We start from the raw sequence: 14,306 nt of genomic DNA, 5'->3' as shown, positions 1-14,306 counted from the left end.
CTGGACTTTCCACAGATATATAAACCCAATTTTCCTAATTTCCAACAGACTTCACAACCTCTGAGGATGCCTGCCATAGATGCAGGTGAAACGCCAAGAGAGAATGCTTCTAGAACATGGCCATATAGCCTGAAAAATCTACAACAACCCAGTGATTCTGGGCATGAAAACCTTCTTCAGTACAAATATTAAGTCACTATCTCTCTGCTTAGGGACCCATGGTGGCACAGCGGGTTAAACTGCTGAGCTGCTGAATTTATTGACTGAAAAGGTGGCACTTCAAATCCAGGGAGCAGGATGAGCTCCTGCTGTTAAGGCCAGCTTCTGCCAACCTTGCAGTTCAAAAACATGGAAGTATGAGTAGATCAATAGATATCGCTTCAGCGGGAAGGTAACGGCACTCCATGCAGTCGTGCCTTCTGTGCCTTCACAGGTGTAAACATCCTTGACATATAATGGAAAAATACTTCTTGACTTTGACTTCTGGACGGCTCGTCCATTACGCGAAGTAAGCAGTCGCAGAACACTTTTTTTTGCCAGGGGCGCAGAGGCGCCTCTGTAAATGCCCCTCGACCGTCACTTGAGGAGCGCCCCCTCAGCTCACAACAGCCCTAGCAGTCCGGGGGAGCCTCGGCTTTCTTGCCTTGGTGCCGGGCGATCCTCTTCCCAAAGGGGCCGGGCCCTTGAGCCTCGCCTAGCCCCTCTCGTTCCTGCTCCACCCGGCCACCGGGTGCACGAGCAGAGCCGGCACTCAATCGTTCTCCGCATTCAATCCCTTCCCCACGACCAGCCCCCCTCCCCAATCCCCCGGCGCTCCACCCACCTCCTCTCCTGTCCCCAATCCGCGGGTGGGCCAAGGGGCGGAGCCACCACTCCTGGCCCGCTTCGGGTCCAGAGGCATGTCTGAAGAGCCCAGCATGCGCACCAAAAGTTGCCTCTTCTCCTGACTTTCTCTTCAGCCATTGGGACCAAGAGAGAGAGAGAACCCCTCCGGCTGGAGGTATCTCCCACCTCCGCTCCCTCCTTTGTTATTGCGCCTACCTTCAGGAAAGGTGGGCATCTCCACCTCTGTCTCTTTCTCTCTTTTTCCCAATGGCTGAGGAGAAAGTCAGGAGAAGAGGTGACTTTTGGTGCACACGCCGCGTTCTTCAGGCACGCCTCCGGACCCAAAGCGGGTCAGGCAAGGGAGCAAGTGCGGCAAGTGTAGTTACTGGGATGTATAGTTCACCTACAATCAAAGAGCATTCTGAACTCCACCAATGATGGAATTGAACCAAATATGGCACACAGAACTCCCACGATGAACAGAAAATATATATCAATGATTGGTTGGGGAGGGGCACCAAAATACTTTTTGGTTACCGTTGAAAATTACCTAGGGCCACCTCTGCTTCTGGAACAATATTTCTTATCTCATTTTAAGAAACTCCAATCCATCATGAACTCCCTTCACTTTTAGTATTCATGGCTATGGGATCACAACCAGTGTTTCTCTAAGTTGAGTGAAATAAATTTTCTTAAAATGTAGAATACATGTCTGACTGTGCTTAGCTTCCCTTTTCTATATAATAAGCTATAGAAGAGCATGGTCACTGCCACCTAAAGAACCCAGCACTTTCATCTCATTTACCAGGATGTCACTGTTGGTTGTGCCAGCAGGACTGAAAACCAACAGGTTGGAGGTTCGAATCCAGGGACAGCATGGATGAGCACTCTCTGTCAGCTCCAGCTCCCCTTGGGTGGACATGAGAGAAGCCTCCCACAAGGATGGTAAAACATCAAAACATCCAGGCATCCTCTGGACAACATCCTCGCAGACAGCCAATTCTCTCACACCAGAAGCAACTTGCAGTTTCTCAAGTTGCTCCTGACACGGAAATAAACTGTTGATTAGGATGAATTGTAAAATAGCTGATCCCCTTGTTGCTTTTTCTATCTTCTGGACAATGAAATTGTCTGCAAGGCAAGGGAGTAATTTGCTGTACCATATATTCTTGGCTGAATATCAAAATAGTTAAAATCTCTCATTACTATATATCTCCTTTCTGAATATTTGATCATCTGTTCTTGGAGGCATCATCCGGATCTTCAGTGTGGCATGAGGGTCTGTAACAGACTCCACAATAACACCCCTGTTGTTTATCTCCCCCTAAATGTTTGCCTAGCTTCTAGGTCTTGAGTCATGGATCACTTCTGAAACAATATTTCTTATATAAAAAATGGATTAATAAAGGATTCTTTGTTACAATTTAAAAGAACCTGAAAGAATTGCATTTTGATTTTGAGAGCTATAGTCTAAAAAGTAATCCAAGTAACCTTTGTAATTTAGCTCCTGGTTGTAAACCGCACTGAGTCGCCTACGGGCTGAGAGAGTGCAGTATACAAATAAAGTAAATAAATAAATAAATAAATAAATTAGCTTTTTTTTCTCGCAATATTTTTTTCAGTGCTTTTTCTTCCTTTATAACAATGCTCAATTTGATTCTTGAAGACTTAACAGATTGAGGCTGTACTTTTACCATTTCATTATTATTCCGCTGTAGCAGGCAAAGTAGGCTATTCCTTTATTTCCTTGCTTATTTCTCTCAAGTTCTGTTTATTTGTTGTTGTTTTTTACTATAGTTATCTAAAAACACATATTTTGTGTCTTGGAAGTTCAACTCTTTTATACAGCCCATTGAAGAAATGTAATTATTTTAGAAATACTGGACATTTGACATCGTCTCTTTATAGTGCAATGACTGATACTCTATCCACATCAACACTCTTGTCATCTTTCATTTGATTTCACTTTTTGATCCCTTGTTGGCCTGAAATAATCTTTCCATGTTTCCCATCGGCTTCTCCTTCTGGATCCTCAAGCCCAGGGCTTGTACAGAGTTTGGAAATGTGACTTTTTTAGCCAGTTAGACTATTAGCCCCTAGAACTCCCTAGCAGCCAGAGATGCTGGGAGTCATAAACCAAAAGAAGTATCATAATGAAGCTGTTTGGGCATGTCTGCACATGTGCAGCTTATAGTAGGTTTTTCATTATGTTAGGCAAGTAAAAGGGGGAGGTTCCAATGTCTACATTTGATGATGTGGCCAATTTCTGCGATCCAAACATTTAGTTTGGAATTTAGTGAAGGTAATTAGTATGATATTTAGATATAAAAGTAGAATGGTTCACATGCATACGTGCACACATGTGTTTAAGAATTTCTGATGGTGAAAGAAAAGAGAGTGGAAACATGGTTTTTCATTTTTAGAAAGGAAGACACTATTTATTTCAGCTTTCACCCATCTGCCATACACTTGTTATCTTGAGAAGGAATAAACAGAGGAGTGAGGCACTCTAAAAGTCCTGATTCTCAGTCTAGTTTAAACTCACAGAGTTAGGGAATAAGAGGAACATGGTTCACATTTTGGTGTGAGCCTATGCAATTCAGACTTTCAAAACTAATATATAAAGTGAACTGCCACTGCTACCTTTGAGCATCATGCTTCTTTAAATTTCCTGGGTAATGCTCCAGGCAAAGAAATATTTCCATGATGAGTAAAGTACAAAGTAAAATGTGAAAATAACATAAATATGTATTATCTAAAGAAAATGCTTGAAAGGTATATATATTAGGCACTATTCTGGGTGTGTGCGTTTGTGGGGGGGGGGGGGGTGTCAGAGCAACTTGAGATACTACAAGTCACTTCTGGTGTTAGAAAATTGGCCAGAGGACACCTGGATGTTTTACCATCCAGTGGGAGGCTTCTCTCATGTCCCCGCATGAGAAGCTGGAGCTGACAGATGGGAGCTCACCCAGCTCCCCGGATTCAAACCACTGGCCTTTTGGGCTGCAGTCCTGCTGGCACAATGGTTTAACTTGTGTCTAATAATACTTCTCATTCCAAAATGAGACTTCCAAAAGAAACATTTAGATATTAAGAGTCCAGATTTATTCACATTTCATTTAGTTATGTTTTTAAAGCCACAAATATTGTGATTTTTTTATAAGCATTATGTATTTACCTTCCCTCCACCATTTCTCCTGAGTATGTATTTCACTGCCTATTACTTAATAAAATGTTTTTATTACTTCCTATCTCTCTGCACAGGAGCGAATGCTTCTGCTCCGGATCAACTGAGTCTGGCATTAGCCTGGAACAGAGTAGACATCGCACGCAGCCAGATTTTTATTTATGGGCAACAATGGCCGGTACTGTATCCACACCACTTCAAGCATAATGTTCAATATATTGTGGAAAGGAAGGTATTTCATAATCATGAAAGAGGGTTTTCCACATACTGAGTCAAGTGAGGTAAACAAGTTTTAATGTCAGTGTTCTTAAAGGAAATATTGCCATCTAGTGGCCTCAAGAAAGTTCATCATAACAGGTCAGGAATCTGCTTTCCTTTGTAGAAAACAAAGTTTTGTGGAGAAACTAGAGAAATTGTTATGACAGAAGCTTTTGTGTAGCAAACTGTATTTCAACAGTGCACACTTTACACTGTTAACAGATCAGGGTCAGTTACTCAGAAGCCAAAACAGTTTCCATCCCCATTTCTGGGAAAGGAAAAATACTCACAATTTGGCTAGATGTAAAACCATGGTAGAAATTCCAGGATAAGGTAAAAGATGAAGAGACTGAAAAAATATTGTAGATAATGTATCAGGTGAGATGACCCTTTAGGAAGGTCAATGGTGGCTTGTAAAAGAGGATGCATGAGATAAGGAACTGAAGTTTGAAATAACTCCAAATACATTTTGTAATGCTTAAAATTAGTGAGAACTGCATAGTGGTTGGAAGCAGGAAACAAGCCAGAGTGATGTGTTGTGGAATTACAGAGATAGGAAGAGATCATTGAAACTCTATGAATTCTTTGTGGCAGTCTTCACTGGAGACCCCATCTACACTGACCATTTAATGCAGTTTCAATCCGATATTGAAGAAAGTGGTTTCACTGTGCAGATGATTACATAGGAAATCCTGGAACCAGTTTGAGGCTCAGGTGGCGATTACACAAACCACAAAGCACTGGATGCACATTAAGATTTTTCTATTGTGCCCTTTTGTGGGAGTTTGTTGTCTGGCTGCCACAGTTGGAAACTAGCTTTGAACAGCATAAAATAATCAGTGCAGACTTGGCCATAATAGTCCACACTCTTGTTACATCTTGAGTAGGCTACTTCAATGCACTCCACATGGGGCTGCCTTTGAAGAGTGTTCGGAAGCTCCAAGTGGTACAGTGGGTGGGAGCCAGATTGCTCACTGGAGTGGCGTATAGAGAGCATACAACAGCCTGTTACGTCAGCTCCTCTCGCTGCCACTGGCTCTCTACATGGGGCTGCCTTTGAGGATAGTTCAGAAACTTCAATTAGTGCAGAAAACAGTGGCCAGATTGCTAACTGGAGCACCGTATAGTGAGAGGATGACTCCCATGCCGCAATAGTTCCACTGGTTGCTGGTCCTCTTCCAGGCTAAATACAAAGTGCTTTTCCTTACCTGTAAAGCCCTAAATGGTTTGGATCCAGGCTATTTGTCGAATTGCATCTCCCTGTAGAGACCATCCAGTGCACTATGGTCAATGGAGGAGGCCCTTGTCTTGGCCCCACCTCCGTCACAAGCTCGGCTGGTGGGAAGGAGAGAGGAGCCTTCTCTGTGATTGCTCCCCATCTCTTGAACTCCCTCCCTAAAGAAGAAAAAACACCCCCACCCTCCTCTCCTTTAAGAAACTTCTAAAAATGCACCTATGCACTTTAGCGTATGGAGGGTAGGGGGACTAAGGCACTTTAACTACTTGGGATGCTGGCTAGTCCCACTTGTATTATTACCATGATACATTTTAAAATGAACACTGGCACCAGCCATTTTTAATATAATTGTATTTCAAATTGCCTTTTAGGATATTTGTTGTAATGTCCACTTATGGTTTAGTTAACTATGTCTTATTGGATTGGTTTATTTTTCATCATAATGCTTAATTCTTCATCATTACTGTGCTTTCTTATGTATTATTTTTATACGATTGTGTTCACCTGAGTGATTGAATGCTTGCCTTTGTGTGTGTGTGTAAACCACCCTAAGTCCCATCGGGGAGAGATGGCAGTCTAGAAATAAAGTTTTATTTCTATTATTATTATTAGTATTATTACTTTTTAAATGGCATCTCCCTCCGTTATGCCATTAGGTAAAGGTACTAAAGCTCAGTTTTCCTGCAGTTATGGAGGAAATCATATGGAGCCATGATTACAATCTAACTACCTTTTTTTCTTGTCAGGTGGGATCCCTTGAACAAGCAATGTTGGATGCCTTGGTATTGGACAGAGTGGATTTTGTGAAATTACTCATAGAGAATGGAGTAAGCATGCATCGTTTTCTCACCATCTCCAGACTAGAGGAATTGTACAATACGGTAGGGCCAAGCTAAAATAAATTTTATGTTTGTTTGTTTCACCTTCCTTCAGCCATTAGAATGGTGCACAGAAATTCACCCAACAAAACTTTTACTAAAATAAGTTAGTGTTATGATTGCCTTAAAGCATTATTTAGGAAAAGCTCACTATGAATCACCTAGTTAATCTTTGTCTGCATCCTATAAGAGTTATGAAAATGCAATTTTCAGCATTAAAAAAGTTCCAGGACCTATCAGCTGCATAGTTTTATAGTTAGACTACTGTTAATTATTTGCTCCCAGTGCAAATTGTAACACTGCCCTTTGTAATTTCTGTTATTAAAATGTCACCATTAATTTTCTGCTCTTAAAGTAGTCTGTTTGAAAGTTAACAGTATGACAATACTTCCTAGTACTTCTGTCGTTTTGTAGGATAAAAGTAAATACTCATGTTGAATGGTGCCTTGTTTTAGTGGAAGAAGTCCCTTTCAAGTTGCAATTATGGTTTTTTGAAAATGGCATAAATGTTTGCCACTGGTAAGGAAGGGAACAGTGCAACATGCGCAGAGTAATATAGAGGTAGTATTTTCACCAACCTATTCATATGCATGTATGTCGCAGCTATGGTGTTGCTGCTTTATAGCTGGAGTTGTATTCAAACATTCAAACCACCTTCTTGGAAGCTGCGCCCCGTTGAGAAAATAATGCAATCCACAGAAGACAAACTTTCTTCAAATAAAGTAAATGTTTATGCCACAGTAACAAATAACAGTTTCAGTCCATCCCAATACTCCAGCAAACCTTCCTTGAGCTTTTACAGGAATCTATTCCTTTTCCTTGCTCTCATCACCATCATCAGCATTCTCTGCTCATGCTCTTCTCTTTCCCCTCTCCACTCTCGTCTCGTCTCCACTCTACTCTGTTTCTTCTCTCAATTTGTAGTAGCTAAGCTCTCACAGGTGCTGGTCATACAATGACTGGACATGATTCCTGCAACCACTTATCCATTTTTCACTTAAGAAATGATCTACATAACATAAAACTCTGACAATGTGCATACACAAATACGTACACCCTTAAAAAAAAGAATCATGTAAGTAAGGGCATTGTCTGTGTAGCAGAGTGGGGCAACTTCAGTTGATCTAGGGGGCAAGAACCCACTATGAAGCCAAGTAGAATAATGGAAGAAAAATAATTAAATATCTGAAACTTTGATGACTGTATTTCTACTTCTAGTTTCGATGCTTGGGATGGTTGAGAGTCTGTGTGCTTTATTCAGTTATAAAACCATCATTGCTGGAGGTCTCTAGAAAGAGAGAGAAATAAATTATGTAGACATTTTACACATGAAAACTTGTATCCTATTATTAACGTTTGCAGTAACTTGCCACTTTGTGATTCATCTGTAACATATACTAATTAAACATTATGAAGGAAGGAACATCTATACGTGTGGTTCTCAATCTGTGGGTCCCCAGATGTTTTGGCCTTCAACTCCCAGAAAACTTAACAGCTGGCAAACTCGCTGAGATTTCTGGGAGTTGTAGGCCAAAATACTTAGGGACCCACAGGTTGCGAACCACTGATCTATATTGCTTCACAATTATGAAGATACTTTGGGCACCTGGTAAACTGAACCATGACTTTCTGATTCTGATTATCACAGATCAATGCTATGAAATCATAGAAGTTGTAGTGCTGGTGCCTCACCAAACTACAGATCCTATGATTGTATAGCATTGAGCCATGGATGTTAAAGTGGTGCAAAACAGTGTAGATGCACCCTCAATGTCTCTTCCCTTTGGCTAATGTTGCTTTAGACCATGACCTCTAAAACTAGACTGTGTGACAGTATTCAAATTGATTTACTTAAGAATAACAGTGGTGTCATATTAGAAAAAATGGTGGCATGTAATAAGGGGAAAAACTGATCTTGTTGTAAAAGACAGCTGAAATAAGCAGTTGTCATGGTATCAATGGTTTGCTTGTTGGAAAATGGGGTGCTAAGGAGCCATGCACTAAGATTTGAGGTGTTTAACATATCCTGTGCTTGGTTTTGAAGAACTTGCTTGAGGTAATGTGCAAAGGAATCTTGTAGCACCTTAGAGACTAAAGTGAGACAATGGAGTTGGTGACATAAGTTTTCATAGATGCATCGAGGGAAGTAGACAGAAGATGCATCTACATTGTAAAATTAATGCAGTTTGACTCCACTTTAGGCTATACAGGCTACTTACTCTGTATCCAGTCCAGAGCAGCAATACTGTACTCCAATCTGATCTTAGAAAATGGCCACCCAGCAGTAACAGCACTGATGTGGTGGAATCTACATGGTCCAGCCAGGCTGAAACCAGTTCAGCTGCTATTTTCCTTTTCCTGTCTCTTTCCCCATTGCCAAAGACCTGTACAGCTCCTAGAGAGCTCCTGGCCATTAGGAAAGGTGCCCATGTTACCAGCTAGAAGGAGGGAAAGATATGTGGCTGATACAGATCTGATCCATCCCCTTTCCCTATGGAATCAACTAGTGTGGATAACGGACCAGTTTGCATTAGAGCCAGTCATGTTCTCCACACTCTACTCAAAATGCCATAGCATTCAGCCATGGCAGTTAAAGTGGTGTCAAGGTGCATTAATTCGACTGTATATATGCACCCTTAGTCTATGAAAGCTCATTCTACCAATTCCATTATTTTACACTGCTTCCACACAACCATTTAATTGAAGTCAGGATGTCGATCAAAGAGATCCAGTTCACTCCAGAGGGCCTACACAGGCACCCTGGAAATTGGCTGGAAGCTGGGACAGAGTCCATACAGATCCATAGATTGTATATTAATCTGATGCAAGAAATATTGTTTCCTACCTCTTCTGGCAAGATGCACTGCAAAGAGGCAGCCTATCTAATAAGGATCAGCATACAGCAATTTAAGGCAAAACAGGAAGAGAAAAGTGGTTTCCTCTTTGAGGGGAAGGTTTTGTTTACCTTCTGGCTGAGCTGTGTATCTGGTTCCTGCATCCAAATGTTCTAGCACTAACCCTGTGCATATTGATCCTGAATGCCTGCTCTGCAGCAGCCATAACACTGCTTGGCTTCAGTGGGCTTTTCTTGGTCATTTCAAACTTTCCAGTGAGTTTTTAATACACTACTTCTGGCTGGATGTGTATTGGAAGTCGGATGGGGTGTACATTTCTCAGACACCCCAACCCCAAACTAGCTTCATCGTGGATTATAGTGCCTATGTAGATGAAGCCTCAGTTAGTTTTTAAAGTACTACAAGAACCTTTTTTAGTGATATTCCAGAATAACATGACTATGTTTTTGACTTCTTGAGAAAGTTCAAAACATTTTGATTTTTTTCTGTTTTTGATCATTTTCAGAGACATGGACCATCCAACACTTTGTATCATCTTGTCAGAGACGTCAAAAAGGTATGAGTCCAACAGATGGACAGTAGCCTGAAGGTAATGTTGTGGCAGCTTCTTGTCATTAGAGGCAGCCCTTGTTTTGCATGAGCTTTCAGTAAGAGCCTTCTCCTGTCTTCTGCCGTTTCACTTGTGCAATGTGTGCTTGTATTGACTCTCAACTTTCTGTGTACAATGTAGTTCACTACTTACTGGGCTGCTCTCTCAGTGATTTTAGATGCTTTGGGTAGAGTGCTTCGCTAGCAGAATTGTAGGTGTTTTTCATGCAGTGTGGACTTATGCTATTAGCTTCTCTTTTTTTTTAATTCCCACCACTGTTTTGGATGCCGATTTCCATATTGTGGGCCAGTCCTGAACAATGCAAATTATATAATGCTGGATCTTGACTCATATCAATATTATCAGTTTCATTATGTTCTGTGTGTATCAAAAATCCTCACGTCCATTTAGAAAACAATCAGTATAGTTTAATAAGGACGCACTTTTGTCTCCGTCCTAGTATCAGAATTCAAAACTTGAGTTTGTAGATGAAGGAACAATTTAAAATATGAGTTGCAAAAGAAAGCCAGTTTTTAAAGATGAGTTAAGGAAAAAGTTGTATCCCGTACAGGATAGGTAAAACTTTGACTTTCCCCTATCCCCATCCCATGAAGGGACAGCACTGATGAACATGGTGGCCCACCTCAATCTCTCCTCCTCCACAAAGAGGAGGCCCACCTCCATTCCTTTAGCCATCCTTCTATGCTCACAGCTACATGTACTGTAGCTGTGAGCATTTTCTACATGAATATGTTCCACATACAGTTTAAAATCCCAGGAAGATTAAGGTTCTAAGCTATGGGGCAAACCTACTTGAATAGAAGGAAAGTACAAAAAAACTTATTCACTGCAAAAGTACACCCCCCCCCTCCCAATATGTGGAAGGATGGGGATGGGAACACATGCGAGACAATGATCCGGATGGGCTTATCTTTGCTTCATGTAGGAATAATGAGATCAGGGGGTGAGGACAATGTAATAGGTCAAATCCTTATTGAAGTTAAAATTAAATGGAATCTGTTCTTCCCCACCCCCCCACCCTAAAAAAAAAACAAGAAGGCACAAACATCCAGCCATATATGACAACACACAACAATGTGAGGGCAATAAAACTCTAAAAAGAGTTGTAAAAACAGTGGTGGTGGTATTTGGCATCTTATTGTTGTCCTTCTACATCTGACCATGCTTCTATATAACAGAATAAGGTTTGCATCCTGAAAACATGCACCAAATATTCAGATCTCTCCATAACTCTAGTTTTCAATTTGGGTACACTTTTATCTGAAAACTTACACAGAATCATACAGAACAACAAACCAAACACAATACTGTTCTTTTCTTAAGTAAAATCTGAATTATATTTAAAAAGAGGAAGGACAGGTATATAGGTACAGAAGAACCCATTCAGGTATTGGTGAGGAAGGTGGTGAAAAATATTTAAATATGATAAGGTAAAATGGATTTGTTGAGAGCTACCTTTATGCTATCACATATGAAGTTTTAAAAATTAACTAGAATATCAAGTGGAAAGTTGGAAAGTTTCTTTGTATCCCACAATTGTGTGTGAATATAAATTCTTTGGACATATACCATTACTCAGGCATAATGCTTTCTGCTGCTTCTTTTTTCTTTCTCTGTGAGCTGCAAAGAAGTAGTACATTTTTTGTAAAAAGAATAAGTACATGAACATTTTTTGCCATTTATTATTTTGGCAACATCATTATTTTCTATTTCTATTCTGTTTGAGGAGAACGCCTTTTAAAAAAAATATGTCAAATCCCTTTTGTTCCAGATCAGCTAATGAGACAATAGCAATGAAACTAAAGTACAAAGTGCCCAAAAGTATCTTCACAAAGATAATTTTCAGGCATCCTATAGACTACAAATACATCTTTCCATGCAAGATATGTTTCTTAAAGTTGTTATTAGAAGCTTTTCTATATATACCTTTATATATATATTTAGTAGTAATGGGATCCTTGAAGGTGTGAATGGAACCTTTTTAAACTACTGGATCTTGAACTTATGCTAGCATAGCTAATATTTTTCTTAAATTTTGCAAAGAACTCACCAATATTTCCTTGGGCAGCACGTCCCCTGCTGCCACCAAGGGTGAAATAGTGGCTGAATGGCATTCAGAAGCAACTTGATTCAAATAGCACTTACTAGCCATACGGAGAGAGCACTTGAGAAGTTCCCTTGCAGTACCTACCACCCAGTAGTTGCCTTCGCGACATAATATCTGCCTTCTCCTGCCAAGTTAATGGACCAACTCACTGTGAAATGCTCCACAACCATGGGCCCTTCCAGACAGGCTCTATATCCCAGGATCTGATCCCAAGTTTTCTGCTTAAAACTGGATTATATGAGTCCACATTGCCAGATAATCTGGGATAAACAGAAAACCTGTGACCAGACCCTGGGATATGAGGCCAGTCCGGAAGGGTTCATGACTTACAAAGCCAGTAACTTTTATTTGCCTGCTACAGTTCCATCCCAGACCTCCATGTAAGTATGCTAATGGAACTTAGCACTCTGCCAGCTTCAAAGAAGACATCTTCAAATTCAGTAATAAGAACAGTATTCCCTTTGTCTTATTCCCATGGCTCCACATCAAGAACCATGGTTTTCATTTTATAAATAGTGAGGGAGAAGACTGCTGGGCTACAATATATTGGATCACTTATAGCAGTCCCATACTGAGAATGAAATATGTTCCTCCTCAGTCAATCCATCAGAGAGCTTGACATTGATTTAAATGACATGGCATCTAGAAAATAACCTCTTAATAGTACATACCATTATTGTGACAGTCAAATGGTTCACTGTGCATGACAGAGATAGATGACTGTTCTGAAGCAGGCACTCTAATTCACATGCATTTCAGAGCCTGATAGGCACATTTTCAATTTTACGGTAATCACCTGGGACCAAGGATGCCAAGCCTGAAGTATTACCTATTCAATAGGCATAAAATGTTACTCTCTCCTTAATTTCACTGAACAGTAGCTCACACATTAAACCTGAAGTTTAGAATATGTCCCTCTTTGTGGAATTTTGCAATACTTGCAAATACAGCTGTCAAAAATTGAAAGCATAAACTATTTAAGTGGCACCTGTGAAGCTGAGGAGTCCCCAGTGTACAATTGGTTAAATCCTTGTGCTGGCAAAACTGCTAACCAAAAGATTGGCAATTCAAGTCCAGGAAGCAGGGTGAGCTCCCATCTGTCAGCTCCAGCTTCTCATGCAGGGACATGAGAGAAGCCTTCCACAGAATGGTAAAACATCCAGGTGTCCCCTGGACAACATCCTTGCAGACAGCCAATTCTCTCAGTCCAGAAGTGACTTGCAATTTCTCAAATTGCTCCTGACACACACAAAAACCCCATGAAGCTTCAAGAAGCTCAAAACAAAGACTTTTGAACAATTCAAAATTTTTCATACTTTAGTATCAAAATAGTATGTGTATGTGTTTGAATGTAAACATCCCACACCAGCCTTTTGGCCTCATTTGGCTGTTTTGGATCTATGAAAGGTCAACCTTTAACAAAGAAGTAAATTAGAATTTTTGCTTTCCTTCTGGGTTAGATAAATGACTCAGGACCTCAGTTCTTCAATGGGCACTGCCATATGGCTATTTTAATTTGCGTACATTGATTCCTTGGATATAATCCTGAAATATTTTGCTGTAAAGCATAATAGACATTTATTTCTTTACTTATTTACTTATTTATTTATTTATTTAGGTTTCTGTGGTCTAAAAAAATTGGGGGACAGTGAAAGACAAAAACATGAGGAAGTTGTAGGGAAGAAAGTTTTAGCCAACTTCCTCCCATTATTTTTCACAAAAATTGGGAGTCTCAAAAATGGTCTTTGGGTAATATATGCTGTTCACAAGTCACACTTGCCCCACATATTTTCTAACTGAATAGATGGCAATCTTGTTTCCCTTTTTTATATGCTCCACTTATAGATATTGAAAATGTGCAACATTCAAATAACTAAATAAAAAGGGAGCCCCAGAAAATATTCCTCTACAAGGAGAAAGAAAAAGCAAGTGACTAACCTTGACAGAGTTTGTCACTTACTAATTTTTCTGGGGTAGACCTTGGATTCAATCTACATCCATTATCAGTCGTAGGTTATTCTAATTAGTTTATATGACAGAATAGCAATTCCCCTTTTAACCCCACCCCCCCCCCCCCCAATTTACTTAATAAAGACAATCCTCCTCATATATGAATATTGGTGGCCTCAAATTATTATGTTGGGAAAGTATTTGACCTGTAATGAGAACCCATATCATCATTTTAATGATCACTCAAACTAAACAAAAGGAAAAAGAAATTGAGAGTTTGATGGATAAAGAGTGCCCTCTAATGTTCATATAACAAATATTTCAGCTTCTTGTTTTTTGTTTTGTTTCAGTCATCTGGAGATGACTAGAACGTAGATAATCTTTTGTCCACTATCTAGT

General features: G+C 40.1%; 1 protein-coding gene across 2 annotated transcripts in view; it reads left to right on the top strand.

Annotated features, from left to right (window-relative positions):
* TRPM3 (transient receptor potential cation channel subfamily M member 3) overlaps positions 1–14,306 on the top strand; it is a 429,447-nt gene that overhangs the window by 359,489 nt on the left and 55,652 nt on the right. For both annotated transcript variants that reach the window (XM_060762212.2, XM_067464427.1), the window contains exons 10-12: positions 4,090–4,190; positions 6,254–6,388; positions 9,746–9,796. In XM_060762212.2, the coding sequence (XP_060618195.2) occupies positions 4,090–4,190; positions 6,254–6,388; positions 9,746–9,796 (287 nt within the window). The remainder of the gene's footprint in view (positions 1–4,089; positions 4,191–6,253; positions 6,389–9,745; positions 9,797–14,306) is intronic.

This window comes from Anolis sagrei, chromosome 2, assembly GCF_037176765.1.
Source record: "Anolis sagrei isolate rAnoSag1 chromosome 2, rAnoSag1.mat, whole genome shotgun sequence".
Classification (NCBI taxonomy): Eukaryota; Metazoa; Chordata; class Lepidosauria; order Squamata; family Dactyloidae; genus Anolis; species Anolis sagrei.
This window is presented reverse-complemented; position numbering and strand designations above follow the sequence as displayed.